Raw genomic sequence first — 22,759 nt, 5'->3', positions numbered from 1 at the left:
GTAACATTTTAAAGCACTGATGCTTTTCAGACTGTACCCTTACTTTCCCTCACTGGCTGCTAGAATTAGAGTTGGTTGAGTTTGGAGTACTTTATTGTTTTAAGTGCTTAGGCCTCAAATATTGGAATCCTCCTGATCCTTTTTCACTCATGTCCACATTAAACATGATAATCATTAATATTAGACTCTCCGCCCCTGCCTTTTCTCTCCTGTAGTCTGTTTTTAATGTATACCCAGAGTAAACCTTTTAAAATCCACATCATACTATGCCACTCCTGTCCAAATCTGGCTTCCTATTATACTTACATGTGTGCTGAAGTTCTTAGGACCTTCTGTATTCTGATCTTGTGTTACAAAGATAACTTATTAATATCTAGGTTTTATGTTTCATTTAGCTATCTTAGAGCTAGTTTTATATTTAATTGGTCATTAGCCATATAAAAATATAAAGATTCAATTGGGCAAGTCTCTTATTTTGTTGCTTTAAAGGCTCTTACTCTGGCATAATTACTTCTGAATGAACTTTATAGTGTTTTGTCCAGGTATGTTTTTGATGAAGATTAGTAAAATTCATATATACCTCTGGGTAGGTTTGTTGTCATGACAGTACAGAATGTTTCTGTCTAGCAGCTCTGTGTGTCTTTATACTGTCAAGCTGGGGCCTTTTGTTTTTTGTTTTGTTTTTTTTGCTTGTGCCCCTTGACATTTTTTTTACTTTTTGCCTTTAGCAAGGCAGCCAATAACCAAATTAAGGGGATGTCTTATTGATTGCAGAGGACTATTTTAAATATTCATTTTCACTCTTATATGGATTCCAAGAAAAATATTTTAATCTATTAATTTGTTTAAAAGTATAAGTTTATGATTGAGTTAAGCAGTTATGAGTAATGTAAGAAATTAAGGAATTACAGAATTGATTTGTACATTATCCTAGTAGTTTTAACAAAAAATGACTATTATAATGCACTTTTATATGTGATAAATGAATACTCTGTAGAATCACATAGAGAATAATTTCTAATTAAAGCGAGTTTGCTATAAAATATTAGCTATGGAGATAACTATATAAATTTTGTGACAGCGTACACAATTATTCCAAATGATTGCATGTTCTTGTCTTGATATTTGAAGGATAGTAATGGAAACTTAGAATTAGCAGTGGCTTTCCTTACTGCAAAGAATGCCAAGACCCCTCAGCAAGAGGAGACAACTTACTACCAAACAGCGCTTCCTGGCAATGATAGATACATCAGTGTGGGAAGCCAAGCAGACACAAGTAAGTTTTTTTTCATAATGCTCTAATAGAAAGGTACTGAAGATTTTTCTTGGTAATATGTTAATTTTGCTTAAGCATAGGTGAAAAAAAAAAAAACAACCAAGGAATAAATTTAACCATAGTTCTTTTTCATGTAGTTGAAAAGAGTATATTTTTCCAGACTAGAGGGAAATTATTTACGTTGCACATCTTTTCATGAGCATTTTATATGATCTTTATTGTTTTGAAATATTTCTTAATATAATTGTCATTATAATAAGAAAAAGAAAACTTTCTAGAGTTTTACATTAGGCATGGTCAATTGTTTTTTTTTTTTAAATTTCAAGTGTTAATAGAGGCCTTAGTATTACTTTTATATTTTTTCCAAGTGTGTATATGTTTAGCATTCAAACAAAATTTTTTTACCTTTAACCTTTTCAAAGTAAAGATTTGGAATAAAGCCTTATTACCATGTAACATCATCTAAAAACAAAACAAAATTTGGGAATTCTAGACAGACAGACAGACAGACAGACAGACACACACACACACACACACACACACACACACATACACACAGAGTTTTACATGAGACACACACATACACACAGTTTTACATGAGACAGAGTTTCATTTGAGACTAGTTTTTTCATAGTATGAATATTCTTAGGTAGCACTGAGTTTTTTCAAAAAATATTCAGTCATTTCTTTATCTGTTCATGGTTTATAACTGTACTATAGGGCTGAGGGTATAGCTCAGTGGTAGAATGTATACTTAGCATGTACAAGACCCTAATTTCTTATTTATCACCCATCCAGATATAAACATGTACATATTATGTAAGCATTTATTTTTATGCATTATCGATTGAGAAGTTTGATTGTTAGCCTATTTTAAGAGAATTTTTTAGTTTGTTTTAAAACCTTGTCAAAGTTAGAGAACAACAGAAGGAGCCCATTCACTCTTACCACATACAGTTACTAGATGATGAAAGAAGTTTTGCATATATGAGACAGACCTAGTTGCTTATGTCCAAATAAAAGGCAAATGGTGACTGACCTCTTCTACATTTCCAGCCTTATTTTCTCTTGTTTTCTCTTCATATTATAAACTGAGATAATAATACAGAATGCTATTATACAGAAGTACTGTAATAATGTCAAAATAATATGAAAGTTCTCACATACTTATTGGCATTTAATTTCTCTAACCCTATACTTTTACTGTTACTTCTATCAAAAATCCCTTCTAACTTTTTCCTCTGTAGCCTAATTTATTCTGGTCTAAATGAGTGAGTGCAAAAAAATAAAACAAAAAATGTTAACACTACATCATCTAGAGCAAGCTTCTGTTTAATTAGTACTTTTATCTTGAAATTGTTTGCTTGAGTATCATTGTTGCTTAAAAAGTTTGAATTATTTATGATAATATGTGTGGAAAATCTCAATAAAGACTGATTAAATGGAATAAGATTGAGAAATGCTGTAAGAAGTTGGAAAAACAGAAGTGGTATTAATATGAAAGTGATATGTATTTGAGAATAGCATCTCATTTGCATCTAGGTTTGGGGACTTGGAGATGGAGAAAGAAAGTAGTTAGGTTGTAGGTAAAAAAAAAAAAAAGGAAAGAAGGGGAAACCACTGATTAAGGAAAAGCAAACAGGAAATGAAAGATAGTTTAGTCTTTTAGTTAAAATGAGAAATACATTTTGTAAAGATAGTTGTTAATGTATAGGTGGTATAGTTTGTGACATGACTAATGCATATGCTTTAAGAGGGAAAATCAGAATCATGAGACTCATAAATAAAGTAACCTTATTTTCTGACTTTTAGTCAGAAAATATTGCTTAACCCAAGTGTTAATACCTATTCAAGACTTTCAATAAGGAACAGTGAAAATGTTTGAAGAAGCTAAAAAGAAATTTGAGTAGGTATTCTTAGGGAAAAGGCAACTGATTTCAAAAGACATGTCTCATTTGCTGATAATTAAAAAATGTTTTCAATGTATATGTATCTTTTGAAAAAATGCATTAAATAATTTTATTTTACATTTAAGGTAGAAAAATGGAGTCTTTAATTCCATTTAATTCCCAAAAATGGAGTATTTAAGTCAACTTATTGACTGCCATATTGATTGAGTAATCTATTGTGGCTTTTTACCTGTACAATATGTTATCCTCTTAACTAAGGTGCTAATTGTAATAGTGTATCCATAAAGTTGATTTGAGATTATTGAGAAGCTACCTTGTAGTAATTTGATGTATTGATTATGTTAAGATAGTATTATCAAATTGGAAAAATAGCTGATGAAATAATATTTTTAATTTAACATATTTGTACCATTATCTTATAAAGTAATAAGTTTAGCTGTCTTTTAGAAATAGTACTGGTTTAGTAATTAATTTAGTAGTGTCTTAATAAAGTTTTACCTGATTTAAAACTGAGAAAGTAAAGAGGTTTCATTTGTACATAATTATTTTTTAAAAAGCATTCTCTCTAAGTTTAAGTTAACGCCCATTAACAATAACTATGCAGTGACTGTTGAAAAGAAATGAAGGGTTTTGGGGTATGTTTTTAATTCTTGGAAGGATTGGTAAGACATTACATGTGGGATGGAAATGTAGACTAATAGAATGGTGAGTGTTCAGGGAAGTTTTGAGAGGTTGTTGTAGGTTAAAAACACCACTTGGAACATCTTCTCAATTTTAAGTGAAATAGATTGTTACTGGAATGATTGCCACAATTCAACTATGGCAAATATGACAGGGTTTTAATTTCAGTCAATTTTTTTTCTTCTTTTCTAAGTCTTAGAACCAAGTCATGCTAACTTTAACATGTCATCTATTGTGACAGTGCTAATAAAGCATCTATATTCTGAAATAAAAACCCCTAATACTAAATATACTAGAGTGTTTCCTTATTGATATACATTGGAAAACAGGTACTAACAACTGTCTATTTTAGAAAAATTAGACACATTTTTTTGGTGACTAAAAAAAAAATTGTTTTTGAACTAATACCTCCTGAAAGTCATATTTGGGATTTGTGGGGAACTTTTTACTTATGCATATCAATCTATGTCAAAGGCAATTGGATATTATGTCACTTCATTTGAGGAACACTTATCTTTGTGAGGTTTCATTTAATAATGAAGAATAATTACAGTTTCAATTATTAGAACAGTTGTATGCCTTTTTGTCTTATTTTGGCCTTTCATTTTTCAGAGAAAAAATAAACATTTCAAGGAAACTTTATATTCTACATAATAAGGAAATTAAAAGTATTATACTGTATGTCTTTATATTATTTGGAAACACTCAGTACTGTAATTTATACTGTGTTGGATTCCAGGAAAAGGCCCTATTCATTTGTAATATATGTAAAATTTTAAAGCAACTTTTTTTTTTTTTTTTTTTTTGCAGTACTGGGGAATAAACCCAAGGGCTACCACATGCTAGGCAAACATTCTACCACTTAGCTACATCACAAAACCCACCTGCCACCCTATTTTAATTTTGAAATAGGGATTCACTGAATTGCCCAGGATGGACAATTGTGTTCCTCCTGCCTTAGCCTCCTGAGTAGCTGGGAGTACAGGCATGCTCCACTGTACTTGGCTTAAACAACTTTTTCATTGCTTAGATCTCCTCTTCACATTGAGTAATGTAGATTGTCAAATGAGTGACTCTTGCCTCCAGCTCAAAATGGAAATAAAATTCTGTTGGAGTTCTCACAGTAAAAAATACTAATGAAAATGGGACTAAGACATGTTGCAAAGTGTCACATTGAGTAACATAGATGTATTTAATATTCAGAGGAGAAATACTGTGAAGTTTGTGTTTTGGCAAGTTCTCTCACAAATATGATCATACAAGGCTTTTGCCCAATTTGAAGTCTAGTAGTAATATTCTTTATTTCATGACCATTAAATTCTTTCGAACTTTTTTAAAACAGGAAAAAAACAGTATATGTCCACCAGAACAAGATGTGCTACAATTGAGCAATCAAAATATGGATCAAAAGATAAGAGGGATTTGGGTAGGTAATTTAGCACAAGAAGTAATGCCACATTGTTGACTTAAGTTTTAGAGAAATTGATATAACATGTTTATCTGAATATTAAGTAGTAGACCCTTCAAAAATTTAAGAGCATTGCATTTTCTTCCCCAGACAACTTAAATTATTTGGAAATATTTTATTCAAAGAGAACAACCTTGAAGTTCTATCCTAGAACTCTGATTATGTTTATCTTATTTTGCACAAATAATGATTTAAAGCACAAGTGATAAATTCTAGTGTTCTCATCTCTGCTAAGGATAAATCATTTATGTCAAGCAGTTAAGTTATTAATTGGACATTGATAGTTTTTTTGTTCCTCAAATTTGTTAAACAAGTGACTTCATAGAGAAAAATTAATGCAGTAAGTTAAATCTCTTTCTGTAGGAAATTTTAATACATAAAACTTTAGATGATTCACCACTAATTAAGGTTAAGCTTAAAAACTAGATGTTAAATGGTATGAATATTTCTTCTAATTAGATACTGTTAGGTCTTTTTAATTAATTAAGTACATTCTATTAGATGTGTACTGTAGAATGACTTTTATTTATAACTTTTTAATTTCTTTTTTTTTTTTTATTGAGAATTGAACCCAGGAGCATACTACCTTCTGGCTCCTTGTCAGCCCTTTTCTCTTTTGAAACAGGCTCTCTCTGAGTTGATGAGTCTGGCGTTGAACCTGTTATCTTCCTGTCTCAACCTCTCATGGGATTACAGACCCTGACACCATGCTGGGCTTTTTTGTTAATTTGCTTTTGAGATGGGTTTTTGCTGTGTTTCCCAGGCTGGTCTCAAGTGATCCTCATATCTTGGCTCTGAGTTTTCCTTAGTTTTAGGACAGAGGAATAGCTTTAGTTTGAGGGCCTTTGTACTTGTTGACTAACACAGAATATTTACTTCATTTTTTCCCCCCAAAATCCAACATGAAAAACATAGGACAATTGATGATAAAATTCCTCAGTTGTTCCCTTGGTGCTCTTTACCTTTTCCCCTTACTTACCTTTTAATCCTGTCATCATAATTTTAGCAGTAACTACTAAAATTAAAACTTTTTTTACAGCTCAGCTGATTAGTGTAGCTGCCATTAATTTTATGTGGCCATTAAAATTAAATAATATTGATACTTATTTTCTCAGATACTCTTATTTTAAATGCTCAGTAATGCTGGAAGTACGGATGACTGGTACATTCCAACATCAGAGAAAGGTTGTTTAGACAATACTGTTTTAGAAAATTTGAATTCAACAATGAGGAAATTGCAAAAATAGGGATGTTATAAGGAAGGTCATCAATCTGTTGGGTAGGAAAAAATTGGAAAGGCGTGGGAAATGACATTTACATGGCTTATGTCTTTGTTCTTCTAAGAATTTTAAAAACAATACAGTTTTGTCTTCTTATTTGAAATATTTTGCATGGATAGAAGATATATCTTCAAGACTTTTTCTTAATGTGACTATACAGCTGACAGATTTCATAGTCCAGGTATCAAGCTTTACTTGTCTAACAAACATTTATTGGTTATTTTAAAAATATAGAATCTCAGTTTACATAGGGAAAAGATGGTAAACAGGTGATGCCAAATAGGAGATTCATGAAGAACAATACAGTTTGCAAAGAGAAACTGGAGGGGAATGGTTGTGGGTTGGGCAGAGTGTGGTCAAGGAATGCCTCTTGAATGAAGTTACATTGTATACTGAGTAAAGTGAGGGAGAGAATATGCTGTCTGGGAGAAGCACAGCCCAGCCAGGGCCTGACCCTGGTATGTTTGGTTTATGAGATACATGGTGAGGGCATAATGAAGTCCAACTCTAGTGAGTGATGCTAAGAACGGCAGTGTTCTACCTGGGCGAGTTGGTACATGCCTGTAATTCCAGTACTTTGGAGGCTGAGACAGGAAGATCCTAGGTTTGAGATCAACCTCAGTAATTTAGTGGTAATCTCAAGAACCACGTGAGAGCCTGTTTCAAACAAAAAATAAAAATGAGTTGGAGATAGAATGCTCCTGGGTTCAATCCAACACACACACACACACACACACACACACACACACACACACACACTCCAACAACTCCAAAGAAATGGCATTTGTTAAATGTCATATTCCCCTGTGTTCTATTTATTTATTTTTTTCTATTTATTTATTTTTTTCTGGTGATTGAAGTTTTTTATTTTTAAGTAATTCTCTTAATCTCCAAAATAACCAGTTTGTAATTTTATATGATCTTATATGCACACTTTCTACAGTTGCTCCTTGTCATAGTACATATTCTTAATACAGCACGTCTTAGGTCCTTGTTTCACACTTTATCATTTAACTCCCCAGAGTTCTTCCTGCTCTTAACCACTCTCTTGCTAGAAAGTTTTGTTGGTGGTGCATGTAAACTTAGCTTAGTTAAGAAAAAAAAAATCCCCTGTATATAGGTTCACATAAATAAGGAAAACAGTGGAAGAACTTTTTTTTCCCCTTTTTATATATTATTTTTTGTACTGGGGATTGAACCCAGAGGTCTGCTATCTGAGCTATTCTTCCAGCCCTTTTATTTTTATTTTGGAGCAGAGTTTCCCTAAGTTGCTAAGGTCTTGCTATTTCTCCTAAGGCTGGCTTTGAACCTGTGCTGCTCTTGTCTTAGCCTCACAACCTCTGGGATTATAGGTATGCACTATTTTGCCAGCTTCAAAATCTTCATATTGTATTTCAAGTAAATTTTGAATGAAATAGGCCTTGTTTTAGCTAATTTGGAAACATCCTCATTTAATACAGCATTTTCATGGGAAATGAATTATGAGTTATGAATAATGCATACATGTGAAGTATAATTCATTGGTAGATTGATGACTGCATATCTTTTGGAGTTAGCAGTCTTTGGTTGATGATATTTATGTTTTACTCAAATGGTAATTCTTTGGAAAGTGAAAGATTGATTAGGGTATCATATATTTCTGACTTTAGGGGGAAAATCATGTAACTTGTAAATTCCTAAAAGTGTAGATTAGTGCTTATACACTTTTGTAATGTGATTTTACACAGTGGTATCCAGTTATCACTTCCATACATGTGCCACTGAATTGCCCTCATAGTAAGAACTAGATGGTGGTTTTGTGGAAAGAAGGTTTGGATTGTTTTACCAAGTTCTTATTTGGGCATTACAGGTATAATAATATTCATAGAGCTCTGGCATTTGGATGGAATTTTTAAACGCTAAATTTTATAATTGCCTTTTACCAAATAGAAATTATAGCCATTTATAAATATATAATATATATATATTTATAAATATATAATATGTATTTATTTATAAATATATAATATATATTTATTTATAAATATATAAGAATACTAGGCTACAGGTTTTTATTGTATGATTGATATTCATTTTACATCTTATGTAATCATTGTTCCACTATTTTCAAGAAAAAGTGGCTTAACCACACCATTGAAATAATATCCTTCTTAATATTGGTGTTAAAATCATGTATTTGGTATATGAATACATATAACATTTCAAAATTACCATGTTCTTGTTAAGTAATATGAAAACAAACAGCTTTATGGAGTATTCATCTTGATGGAGAAAACTAATTATAGTGAAGTTACAGATAAATAAACCTTTCTTATTACTTAAAACCCTAGATTTTTAGTTAAAGATTGATAGTCATGGATATCAACCAAACTTTCTAGCTGTACTATGGATTGCAGGCTCGAATTCTCAAGAGCTGTGTAGGGGTTCCTATATGTTGAACTAGTTAAGTATTTGAGACTCTGGGATAGTCTGATACAGCAGGAGCCATTGACTTGTCATTCTAGCCACAAACAACATTATCATTTTTGCCAGTGGTAGGTACAAGTGTTTTTTATGCTTGTCATGATGCAAGGGCTATGCAGGTAATGTGAATCTGTTTGACTAGCAAAGAACAAGAGAATAGGAAATGTTTGGTGTGGCTAAAATGGAGAATGAATATTCTATCTACAGAGAGCTACACTTCTACATTGTGGCTGTGTTGTAATGATTATTGAAATGTCAGGCAGGAATCCTGGCAGCGTTTGATTTTTTTTTTCCCCCAGAGAAGAAATGTCTCTTGTTTAAATACGGTCTCCTGATCATATCTTTTACCAATTAATTAAAAAATCTTATCACTTTGTAGAGGCCAAAGAAAATAGTCTTCAGTTAGGATTTTTTTTTTCCATAAAAAGCATCTCTTTTTAAGAACACCCCAGCAAGGTGAACATGGTGGTGCATGCTTGTAATCCCAGCATTTGGGAGGCTGAGACAGGAGGATCGCAGATTTGTGGACAGCCTCGGCTACTTAGTCAGGTCCCTTGCAACTCATTGAGACCCTGTGTCAAAATAAAGACTAAAAAAATAGGGCTGGGGGTGTAGCTCAGAGGTAGAATGACCCTGGGTTCCATCCCCAGTACCACAAAAGCAAAACAAAAATAAATAAAAAAAAACAAAACACCACATAGAGAACGCTTCTGCTACTTTTGATCTCAGGGCCTCTTTATGCTAATAAAAGTTATTGCGAACCTCCGTAAACTTTTCTCTTTATAAGATACTTACTGTATTAGAAATTAAAACAGACCAAGTGTGTTGATATATACCTGTAATCCCAGTTACTCAGGAGGCTGAGGCAGGAGGATACCAACTTGGAGGACAGTCTCAGCAACTTAGAGTGACACTGACTCAAAATAAAAAATAAAAAAGGATACGATAATTGCTCAGTGGTAATGTGTCCCTGGGTTTAATCCACAGAGACAAAACAAAAAATAAAACTGAACAAAAAACCCCCCAAAACCCAACCTGAAGAAAACAGAATATTTGTTACTTAATATTAAAATATTAATTCTTTCATATTTGTATAAATGTCATTTTATGAAAAGGATGTTTTCTGAAGCAAAATAAATTAGCAAGAACTGTACTTTTTTTACATTGTTGCAGATCTCTATTGTGTATAATAGAGAAGAGCTAAGTCGCAGCTCTACTTCTGAAGGTTTGCATTTTGTTAAAGTTAAGTTGTTTTGGTTAAAGTCAGTGAAGAAAATCTGGTTTAATACAGGTATAAAGTTAGAATAGGGAGGGGTATTTTATAACAGAGCAATCAGATAATGGATATTCTTGTTAATACCTCACCAAAACTTGCTTGGTTGTAATCTGAATCCAAAATCATATCAGTGATTTTATGATGACATCAATGACATTTGCATCTGCGTTAAATTCGAATATATTAATCTGTCTTGTACTTTGAATGGATCTTTTACTCATGCATGATTTTGTATTGCTGTGCATTGGTATTTAGGAAAACTTTCCCTTCCATATGTTAGAAGCATATCTACTCTATAATCTGATTCCATCAGAAAAGTCTTTATATATTGAAAAGATATAAGGATCATAGTGATTGAAACAAGTTTTTAATGTTCTTATTTTTCTTGGAAATTTTGTATTAATCATTGTGTTTTCCTTAAAATGGCAGGCATAGTAAAGGGGTCAATCATTTGTAGTTGATCCTTAGTTTAAATATAAATGGTGTTCTATGAAAAACCTAATTCGCTTTGCAACTCAAATATTTCACTAGCATTTTTTTCTGTAGCAGCATATTTTGCATACACAGAAGTACTTTATGTATTATTTCTAGTTTGTCAGATAGAATTAACAAAGAAAACCCACATAAAGTTTGAGATTTAGTAAAATTATTTTTTGTCTTTTCATCAAGGTTATAATTCTTAAGAGAACCCCTCTTTAAACAAGAAGTAATATGTGAGTTGCTCGGACAACTTGGTGCTGCTTCTCTTTGTGCTGAGATTCAGTAGTTTTATCCACTGTTAATATCATCAGTGCAGATATAATTACAACATAAAAGACAAATACATTTTAGTATATTATTGAGTGTAGTTTTTACCTAAGGAATTCCCACTCCTTCCATCAAGTGTCATGAGGATACTTGAAGTTACTAGTCTAGGTTTTTTTGGGCTCTTTTATTATTTCATTATTGTAAATTAATTCTTATTATACTTTTTAAACTTTTATTTGTATATTATAGTGTCACATCATAATGTGTTTCATGTGACAGTGACATACATGCACATAGCACTTGGTGGGCTTTCCTCTGCCTCCCTCCCCACTCATCCCCTTCCCCGTACAAGATATGAGGCTGGCATTGATATTCTCATATATGTACATATTGTCGGCGGAAATGTTTTTTTTCATTAATTCTCCCTTATTTCCCCCACTCCTGAAGACCACCTCCCTTGCCCCACTGGAGTTTCTTCTCCATTATCTGAAGTCTTTGGTATCCTGAATATTCCCTATCTTCTAAATATGATGGAAAACAAAAACCCTTCTCTTTCTGTGACTGGCTAATATTACTTAACATAATGTTCTACAAGTTCATCCATTTTTCCTACAAATGACATAGTTTTGTTCTTTATTGCTGAGTAGATTTCACTGTGTGTGTATATCATAATTTTGTAATCCATTCATGTATTGATGACCATCTGGGTTGGTCCCGCAATTTGGCTACTTTGAATTGTGCTGCTGTAAACATGAATATGCATGTATTTCTATAATATTTTGATTTCAATCTTTTTGGAAAGATACCCAGGAGTGATATAGCTGTATTATATCGTAGATCCATTTCTAGTTTTCCGATTAATCTCCATAGCAGCTGTACTAATTTGCAACTCCACTAAAAGTGTAGAAGAGTTCCTATTTATCCACATTGTTGCCAGCATTTATTGTTGCTTTACTGGCTGTTCTGATTGGGGTTAGATGGAATTATAGTGTAGTGTTTTAATTTTTATCTGCCTGGTTGCTAACGATGTTGAACATTTTTTCATGTATTAGTCCATTTGTATTTCTTCTTTTGTGAAGTGTCAATTTAGTTCAGTAGCCATTTCTCAATTAGGTTATTAATTTTTTTAGTGTTTAATCTCTTCGTTATGAGATACTCAAGTTCTAGATGCTCACAAAGGAGGATTTTAATACAGGAGATTAGGTTCTTAAAAAAAAAAAATCACTGGAAGGACTCAGGGGAGGGATCTGTAGCACAGTCTTCTGAAAGGACTCCCAGATCATTGTAGGATTGAGTAGCCAGGGAATGCATTTTTTTCTGCCACAATCAGGAAGGTACACTCTAGGACTACTGCATTTGAGCATGTACTCCTGTAGATGAAACCAGGGATGAGAAGCCAGGATTAGGTAACTGCCACTGAGCGATGCCTGCACATTGGATTGCCAAGTCTGGTTGCCACTTCTCTTGATATCCTTGAAGCTGGAAATTGGATACTGGAATACTACTGTGGAACAACCTACATGTGTTCACTCATGTTGGAGAAAGCAGCCAGAAGCTTTGGCTCTGCCTTTCAAATCTCATGTTCCTGCATCCAGTTGATGTAACCTAAATATTATCCAGAACTTTAACTGCAAATAAGTGGGGAAGATATTTTTTTAAACTATATTTTTTATAATTAGGGAAAGCATACTAGAAGAATGAGAGAATGTAGTTTGAAAGTTAATTGATTGTATTCTTAAAACCTCTTTTTTGCTTTCTCTGTGAATTTCCTTTTCTGTCAGTATCCTTATCCAAGTTGTAGCCATTTTAATTACAAGATAGCTCTCTTTTTTTATAAAACGTATCATACTCTCTAGTTCCAGCTTCTTCATCAATATTTATGTTAGAGTAGATGGTCTGGTTGGATGTGGATGTTGTAGCCAGATTTATGAAATGTTTGGCTTGCTGGGATATGTAAGGTGTTCCATAATTTTATTTACTTTACTGTATATTTTCTGTGTGTGTGTGTGTGTGTGTGTGTGTGTGTGTGTGTGTGTGTGTGTAACGAGGATTGAACTCAGTCTCACTCTATCTCTGAGTTACATCCCCAGCCCTATTATTTTGAAACAGGGTCAAGCTAGGTTGATGAGAGTCTCATTACTTGCTGAGGCTTTCCTCTATCCTGCAGCCTTCCCATCTCAGCCTTCCAAATATTGAGATACAGGCATGTGCCACCATGACCGGCCTGTGTTCTACATTTACTTGATTGCATTTGTTTGGGCCCTACTTACATATTTTCATGATGCTTTATTTTATTCCTTAAACAACATTAAAAATATCTCCTATGACCTAATATTTTAATATTAATTTAAGCTTCTCTTTAGAGAAAAAATCTGGATTATCATATAAGTAGACATTGAAGCAATCACTATACATTACTTTTCTTACCAAGTAGAATATTCTTTATATTTATGTACATATGCATATATATATATATATATATATATATATATACACACACACACACACACACACACACACGCACGCGCGCGCGCACACACGTATATGGACAGAGAGACAGAGTGTATGTGTGCTTCAGCTGGTAAAATTAAGGTTCCTTCTTCATTTCTCTTGTTTCTTACATATTTTGTTTCTTGTACCTTATATCTTATTTTGTTTCTTATATCTTACATCTTTGTTTCTTATATCTTGCTTCTGTATATTTACAAAATTTAAATAATTTTTAAACATTTTTAAAATACAGATAAGCAAAATGAGTAAAAAATATATCCCAGAGATAAACATAATCCTAACCGTCCTAACCAAAGATAATATTAAATACATCTTATTTTCTTTTTCATTGTATTGAATCCTGTCATTGTTTAAATAATAATGGAAATATTTATCATTGGCATCTACTATGTTCAGGAAATTGATTAGTATATATTGGGAAATTAGATTAATAAGTGGTATTACTGAGTGGTAATAGTTGTAGCTTTTTGTTCTTTGGAAAAACTAATATAGCATCAAGACTTTGTTTTTTTTTGTTAGAGGAATGATCAGTTTCATTTATTTGTATTATTCTTTGATTTATAGAAATGAGTCATTTTAAATGAAAATATCTGCATATTTATTAAATAATTCATATAATCCAGAACTATTTAAAATAGAAAGTGAAAACTCTTTATACTTTCTCCTTACATAACTTCTTTCATCAGAATTAACCCACTATGGACAGTTTGGCATATTCTTCCAGATTTTAAAACACACACACACACACACACACACACACACACACACCCTATGAGCATTTAATTTGTGAAACAAGTTTTTTAAGACTCATTTGTTAATTATAATTTAATGCTGATATAATAGTATAATAGTATGGACAGAATTAATATGTATGTAATAGGGTTAAATTCAGAGACGATAAATGTAAATGTGCTGATTTCAATACTTGTTGATCAAGAAACCATTCTCTATGAAACTCTGAGCAGTTTTTCTGCTTCTTAGCTTTTAAGAAGAGACTTCAAAGAAGAGACTAAGATGCTTCTACAATAAAAATAGTTCTGCTCTTACAACTTTAGCTGTGTATAATAGAACATTGAATTACCAAATATTATCAATTAAAATGTGTTTTGCATTCTTTTTAGATAAGCTCTTTTCTATAAAAGAAATAGAGAATTATGTTGGTGATAACTGGTTTACAAGGGTATATTGGGCATAAAATCTCCATGGTAATTACTTTTCATTTTGTTTGACTTTTAATTTTGAGAAAGGTAGTTTTGCTTTTCAGATGTGATTGATCTTACTGGAGATGATAAAGATGATCTTCAGAGAGCAATTGCCTTGAGTTTGGCGGAATCAAACAGGGCATTCAGGGAGACTGGAATAACCGATGAGGAGCAAGCCATTAGCAGGTAAAAACATAATTTGTGTAAAATACATATAAATAATCTTTATAACAAATAGTTGGCTTTAATTTTAGGAGGCAATAAGTTAGTCTTTGTTCTAAATAAATCATTAATATGCTTCTGTATTGTTTTTATATTTTTTATTTTTATTTTTACTGGTGCTTTATAGTCATACATCTTAATGGAGTAGAGGATGGTAGAAGCATACATATACATCACTCATTTAGCCCTTCCCCAATTCCTGCTGAATTCCCTTCCCCTTCCTTCTTCTCATGTGTGGCTTAATGATTGACTGATATGTTTGCGAATGTACATCATGTACAATAGAGAATTTATATAGCCAAGACTTTTCATATTTTTATCTTGTTTGCAGTTGAGGCTTAGGGTTTTAGGATTTTGGAATAGCATTATGGAACATTTGGTTTAGGTTCATATTTAAATATTCTTTTATTTTTTTTCCCCCTCCGGAGTCCCATTGAATACTACGTCCAATGTCCAATTCAACTTCAATAATTTACAGGGGGGATCAGCAGAATTTTAATGTAAAAATATTTTTGGCTTCATAGGCTATATGGTTTCTGTCACATATTTGGTGGTAGTGTGCAAAATCAACCATAACAAACAGTATAATGAGCATGACTGTGTTCCAATAAATCTTGATTTACAAAAAAACAGGTAGTCAGGTGAGTCTGTCTCAAGGGTGTATATTGCCAGCTTCTGCTCTATAGTATGTTAGTATGACGTGTGTGTGTGTGTGTGTGTGTGTGTGTGTAAAAATTACAAGATGTGTGATAGAATGTGTTTTTCAATTTAATAACTGCAAATTTTAATTTGAAAACATTTAATCCACTAAAGGATTAAACAAATTTATCATTAAGCAATACTTTTTTAAGATCTTAAATTATAGCCGGGCGTGGTGGCACACGCTTGTAATCCCCGCGCTTGGGAGGCAGAGACAGGAGGATCGCGCAGGTTCGAAGCCAGCCGCGCTGGCGTTAGAGACCCTGTTTCAAAAATATAAAATAGGTCTGGGAGTGTAGCCCGGAGGTAGAAGGGCTTCCAGGAACCCCAGTACCACTAAAAAAAAAAAAAAAAAAAAAAAAAAAAACTTAAATTATAACTATAACTGTCTAAGCACCTATTAATAGACAGTGGTAACTATCTTACTGAAGAAGAAATTCAGCTTTCAAGAAGTTAAATGATTTTTCAGAGTTACTTAGCTAAGATGGACCTTTAGACTCTTTTTTTTTTTTTTTTTTTTGGTGGTACTGGGGTTCCTGGAATCCCTTCTCCCTCCGGGCTACACTCCCAGACTATTTTATATTTTTTTATTTGGAAACAAGGTCTCTTAAGCCAGTGAGGCTGTCTCTGAACCAGCACGATCCTCCTGTCTCCGCTTCCCAAGCGCGGGGATTACAAGCGTGCCTGGCGACTCTTGTTCTCTTTTTAATAACTTAAGATTCCTATATTGTAGGAGATGCTTCCAAATGTTATTTAGCAAAGGCACATAATTATTTTTTAGCAATAATTCTAAATGTCTTTAAATATTATTTTGAATGTAACTTGTTTAAGATATTTTAAGAAGATATGAAGGCTTTAAATTTGTTATCTCTTTAGTGACTAATATTTAATTCTAGTAATTTTGAATAAAAATCAAAATGTCTATTTCTGGATTTTTTTTTTTTTTTTTTTTTTTTGCAGGTCTGGGGATGGAACCCAGGGGCATTTGACCTCCAAGCTATATCCCCTGCCCTATTTTTTTTTTTTTTTTGGTGGTACTGGGGTTCCTGGAAACCCTTCTACCTCTGGGCTACACTCCCAGACCTATTTTATATTTTTGAAACAGGGTCTCTTACGCCAGCGCGGTTGGCTTCGAACCTGCGCGATCCTCCTGTCTCCGCCTCCCAAGCGCGGGGATTACAAGCGTGCGCCACCACGCCCGGCATCCCTGCCCTATTTTTTATTCTTTATTTTGAACCCGGGTCTCACTGAGTTGCAGAGGGCCTCACTAAGTAGCTGAGGTTGTCCACGAACCGCGATCCTTCGGTCTCAGCCTCCCGAATGCTGGGATTACAAGCGTGTGCCACAATGCCCAGCTTATTTCTGATCATTTTATTTTAACTTGACTTATTTTGTGAAGGATTTGAAAAATTATGTAATTTAAGAAACTCAATTGTAATAAATAATTATTTTGAAAACTTATGAAACTTAATATTTAAACTTTGAAGAGTATCGTAGGTTAACCTTTTTTGCAGATATGATTCAAGATGATTTTGTGGAAAAGGGTTATAAGACATAAGGTATACTTGATACAAATATTATTGTTAAATATGTAAGTGTTTAGTTTTATATGACTTATTAGGATACAGTATGAAAATGCCTGGAGATATATATATATATCAGATTAGTATTTTATATCTTTTGTTTTCTAATTAAAATGAAATGCTAATTGTAGTTACATGTAGACTCATGATGGAAAGGGAATCTGAGAAATGCATGGTTAGGCAATTTTGTTGTCATGTGAACATTCAGACTAGTTACACAAACATAGGGTAGTATAGGTCTATCACTTGATTTTACCTCTTGACAAAATCCAGACACTGTTTACACGAGAAGTATGAGGCTGCTTCACATGTAACACAGCATACTGTTTTATGGGGAACCATTTTTTAAGTTGAAAAGGTACACACTAAAGAAAAAATGTATAGTATAATAAATTCCAAAATCACTATCATAGTTGTTTATTATAATATCAAATCTTATAGGACCATTTTTTGTATATAATATTATAGAGATTTGGCATGGTGTAGGATGCCATAAACTTATATTTTCAAGAAGTAAAAGTCAAATAAATTTGCCATTGCAATATATAAATGTAATTTCTTTTTCTCGTTATGTATAGATCTCAAGAATTTATTATTTATTTATTTATTTGTTTATTTATTTATTGGCGTCACTGGGGACAGAATCTAAGGATATTTTACCTCCGAGGTATACTCCAGCCCTATTTTTTAGTTTCTTTAATTTTGAAACGGGTCTTACTGAGTTGCATAGGGGCTCACTAAGTAGCTGAGGCTGTCCACGAACCATGATCCTCTGGTATTCCAAAGTCAGGCAGTTCTGTTAATTTGACCCCCAGTGAGGGCCTGTCCCCCAGTGAGGGCCTAATGGCAAATGTCACTTCCCTTGGAGTGTGTGTGGGAGCAAGATATCATTTGACCAGATAGGAGACCCAAGAGATTGAAGTCTCACAGTTTCATGTAAGGACATGTTTCCAATGACCTAAGAATCTCATGCCTACCTCTTAAAGGTCTACCCCACTTTCTGACATCACCACATTAGGGATCAAGTTCCCAACAGGAATGGAAAGTTTCTTCCAAAGGATGAAGCCTTGGAAGGCAAATCATATCCAACTGATAGTAAACTAGGAGGGCATATATGGAATATGAGTAGCTGAAATTTGATAGATGCTATATTAGGATATGTTTTCTATTGGATATACACAACTAGAATATGTTTTCTGTTGGATATAAAATATCTTGAAATGTATTAATACTTGTTAAGTAAAGGCTAAGATTAAAGACTAAGATCAAAGTGAAAGTAATCCAAGGCAGTTAGTGCTAAACACTGAAAATCACTTTGACCTAATGGAATTTGCCTTGTATCTATAAACTTAAACTGTAGTTTTTATGTCCTTGTTGTAGGGAGGAAACAGAAGTGAAATATAAGATGTGCAGCCTCAATAGGATATCTTTTCCCTTATTAAGTTGCGCATCAAAGAATGACAATCACAATGGTGAATTAGAAGTACCCTTTTCCTTAATAATTTCAAGAACATTGTATATATAATTACCATGGCTCTGAGGGGCGATTTTCTTTGTGTTGGATTTATTCCTGAGAAGTTGTGCTGTGATATTGCAGCTGAAATTTGTGTCACTTTAGTGGTACAATAAATACCAGCTTGAGAATTTAATTTTAAATGTTGTCATCTTTAGGTTATTATTATAGTCACAGAATCTTAGGGCAACAGCGGTCCTGGGGAACACCCAGTCCACAGGAGGTGGTTACTTTGCAAGCCAGGCACAAGAGCCACCGGCTGCCAAGAGCTGGACTAAATGAATTTGAACTTTGCATCTTCCTAGTGTAGGGAATTAAAAAAAAAAAAAAACCTTTTTGATTGAAGTAGTAAAATTACATAGAAATGTACTGCTTTCCATTTTGTAACTGCAGCTTAGGGATTCATTTTTAAACTCTGTGCATGTGTCTTTCTGCTTGCTCCCAGACTCCCCAATCTTCCCAGGTGTTAGCCACCTTAGCTCATATAATCTATAGGTGACCAGGAATCTCCCAGAACATTGAATTTTCTTTCAAAACTTCCACCTGTCTTAGAAAATAGCCAATCAGGCAGAATTGTGAACCCAAGCCTTAAAGATCAGGGCAAGGGCAGTCTTAATACATGCAATAGAGCTATTGCATACATTATACTTTAAAGCCTGGGAAGGCCAAAGAAGGAACCTTTGTTTAGGACTTTGGATTTAGTGCTTGCATTTCTGATGCCAGTACTGAATATTATATACAGACAAAGCTTAGAAAAAGTGTAATGTGGGCTAGATCTTTGAGTTTTGTTTTAAAAATAACACACACACACACACACACACACACACACACACACACTCACCCCCCCCCAAAAAAAAAATGTAGGATCTAATATCCTAATCATTCATTTACTTCAAAAACTTGTTTAAGCCCTACCATTTATCATGTATGGTCTAGAGGTAAAACAAATTTGTTTCTATCTTCCAGATGCTATTGGGAGACACTGGTTGATAAATATTTTTGGTACAGTGATAAATGTGTTTATAAAGTTCTGTAGGAACTAGGAGAACTTGGTTGGAAGATACTTGTTGATACCATGTTTTAAGATTCTCTGATTTAAAAAAAAGGAATTGTTTTAAGTTTTAAATCACAAAATTTTAGATCACAAAATTATGACATTCCTTTTCATCTCATGACTTTTAGCACCATAATTCAATGTTTGAGGAATATTATAAGAAGTCCATTTCTTTGGAAGGCTAAGACAGGAGGGTCACAGGTTTGTGGCCAGCTTCAGCTACTTATTGAGGCTCTCCACAACTTAGTGAGATCGTGTTTCAAAATAAGGAATAAAAAATATGACTATGGGTGTGGCTCAGGAAGAATGCCTTCTGGGTTCAATCTCTAGTACCACAACAACAAAAAAGTTCATTTCTTTAAAACCTATACTTTTGTTGTAATGAATAATAATACTTAACTCTATGGCTAAACTGAGCCTTATTAATACCATATATAAATACAGTTTAGGAAATGGGCATTTTGTTTTTCAATCTTATATGACTTTGGAGAGTAATGAGAAATATGGATCACTCCACTCCCAAATCAAGTAGCTGTTAAATTTTGTACCTAACTTGGTCTCTGTAAAGAAACATGTAGGAATGCTGGAAAGATTATACCTCAGTTTACATCACTAACTTCCTTTCCTTTTACCTTTATTTGCAGAATAGTAACAAATAGCTTGGGCAAGCTGCTTGTTTCTAGAAAGTACATTTGAAGGCCTTATATTCTACTAAGTACATTAGGGGAGAGAATAGGCAAGGGAGCTAACAAGCTTACATTAATGCAGTATTTATATTATTTATATGTAAATATGCAAACTCAGACATATGATTTTGGTGGGGAAAGATACACGAAAGGATTATAAGTGAATTGACTCTATTTTAAAATTTAAAAAATGTGGGGGGTTTAGTAATCTTGCCAGATGTAGAACTAAAATAAAAAATTACCACAGGCATTCTGGATTGTAGATCTGAGTTAGGTTGTTGACCCTTGTGAGAAACATGGGATTTAGTTTTGATCACTTTTTTATTATTATTTTATTACTTGAGGCTGAGTTCTATTTTATTATTACTTATAATTCATATATAGATTTTAAGTTTTACAGAGTGGGTTTATTTCTGAGAAATCATTTCCTCAGGTTTTCTTTTTTTGTGTGTGTATGTGGTACTGAGGGTGGAACCCACGAGAATTTGACCTCTGGGCTACACCCATTGTCCTTTTTTTGTATTCTTTATTTGAAATAGAGCCTCACCATGTTGCAGAGGGCATTACTAAGTAGCTGAGGCTGTCCACGAACCGCGTTCCTCAGATCTCAGCGTCCCGAATGCTGTGACTGCAAGCATGCACAACCACGCCAGGCTTCTCCTAGACTTTTGACCCACTTATACATTGAGAGTATGCTTTAGCATCTTTTTTCTAAATGTTTATTGTATATGTCCACCAATGCTAATTAGTTGTTAGGCATCTCTTCTATCCTGTAGGATCACTGGTGCTGATTGTCCTTTGCTGTTTGAGATATTGTGTTTTATTCCCAGAACTTACTGCACCTTTTCGTTTAACTCACTTTCATTTACCAAAATAGAAATAAATTCATGTAGTCTTCTAAATATACATAAGTATTACAAAAGAAACCAAATTTCCAAATGGAACCACTCATTTACAAAAGTCAATAAAGAAGTATAACATACACACAACAGTGTTTTATATTAGTTATTTTGTATACTCTGTTATTTTAAGAATGAACTAGTTTTCTGGTACTAATTTAATTTGTTCTGGATAATTATTTTTATTTTTGCATTATGCTAAATAGCACAACTTTACCAAAACTTGCCTCTCAGGTTGGCTCTTGTGTCCTTGAAAACTTGGTTTCTCCTAACAATGGGGTGTTCTAATTATTTCCTTTTCATTTACCCCAATTCATTTAACTAGACACCTCTCAAGGAGATCTGATGTGTTTTGATGAAGAAAAGCCTAATGTCTGAGGTTGCATGTGAAAATTGATTTCGGGGCCATGAGTATTGGTGCTAATGCTAGGTACACTTCCATGTAATAGAAATGTAAATTTATTTCTAAATAAATGAACTTGCTTTGATTTTTATATGTTAACATACACATGATTTTACCCAGACTTTTTTGATTTTTCTTGTTTTTAGTATACTATTGTAATGATTCCAAGAGACTTTCTTCCATGTTCATGTAGGTTATTTCAAATAATGCTAACTTAGGAATCCTACTCCATGGTACCTTATGTCATGATGTAAATCCTGCTTTTAGAGGTAAAAGAGTATTATTTTGACATTAGTTTGGTAGGAAAAAGTCTTTAGAATAAAGATGGTGTAGCATGAGGGAAATTTCCTGGAGAAGCCAAAATGGTGAAAAACTCATTCTTTGTGAGGTTTTTGTAATTAACACAAAGTGGATAAGTACAACTTGAATGTTATTTATGTTTACTTATAATGTAACACATTGTAAAGGCAGAATATTTGGTTATTTTGTATATGGAAATTAGGGATGATAGATCATAAGTATTATTACTTTTGTCTCATTTTGCTTGAGATATTCTGTAGGTGACTTTATTTTGGAAAGGTTAATAATAATATTATTATTCTGTTCTGTAGATATTTATTTCTTTAGGTTTTTCCCTAGGCAAACGTTTGGATAAAGAATGAACACATACAAGTATTCTTTTCCTTTAGCTGTAATAGAGTCAAGATCTTTAGAAATGAAAAAAACCCATTGGATTTATTTCATTTATCTTTTTAATAAGTTAATGCTCAGATAAAAGTGCAGTTTGTTCTGTTTTTAAAGTTCTTTATAGAGTCAAAGTGATTGTTATAAGATGTTGTCATTATATTGTAAATTATACTTTTCTGCATTGATCTTGCAGAAAATT

At 33.1% G+C, this 22,759-nt stretch overlaps 1 protein-coding gene across 3 annotated transcripts in view; it reads left to right on the top strand.

Moving 5' to 3' along the window:
* USP25 (ubiquitin specific peptidase 25) overlaps nt 1-22,759 on the top strand; it is a gene marked incomplete at both ends in the record, with an annotated part of 131,216 nt that overhangs the window by 22,561 nt on the left and 85,896 nt on the right. For all 3 annotated transcript variants that reach the window (XM_080695449.1, XM_080695448.1, XM_080695447.1), the window contains 2 exons: nt 1,132-1,276; nt 14,877-15,000. In XM_080695449.1, coding sequence (XP_080551575.1) covers nt 1,132-1,276; nt 14,877-15,000 — 269 coding nt within the window. The remainder of the gene's footprint in view (nt 1-1,131; nt 1,277-14,876; nt 15,001-22,759) is intronic.

This window comes from Muscardinus avellanarius, assembly GCF_963383645.1.
Source record: "Muscardinus avellanarius genome assembly, chromosome: 5".
Taxonomy (NCBI): domain Eukaryota; kingdom Metazoa; phylum Chordata; class Mammalia; order Rodentia; family Gliridae; genus Muscardinus; species Muscardinus avellanarius.
The sequence above is the reverse complement of the archived record's forward strand: the minus strand, read 5'-3'. Positions and strand labels throughout refer to the sequence as shown.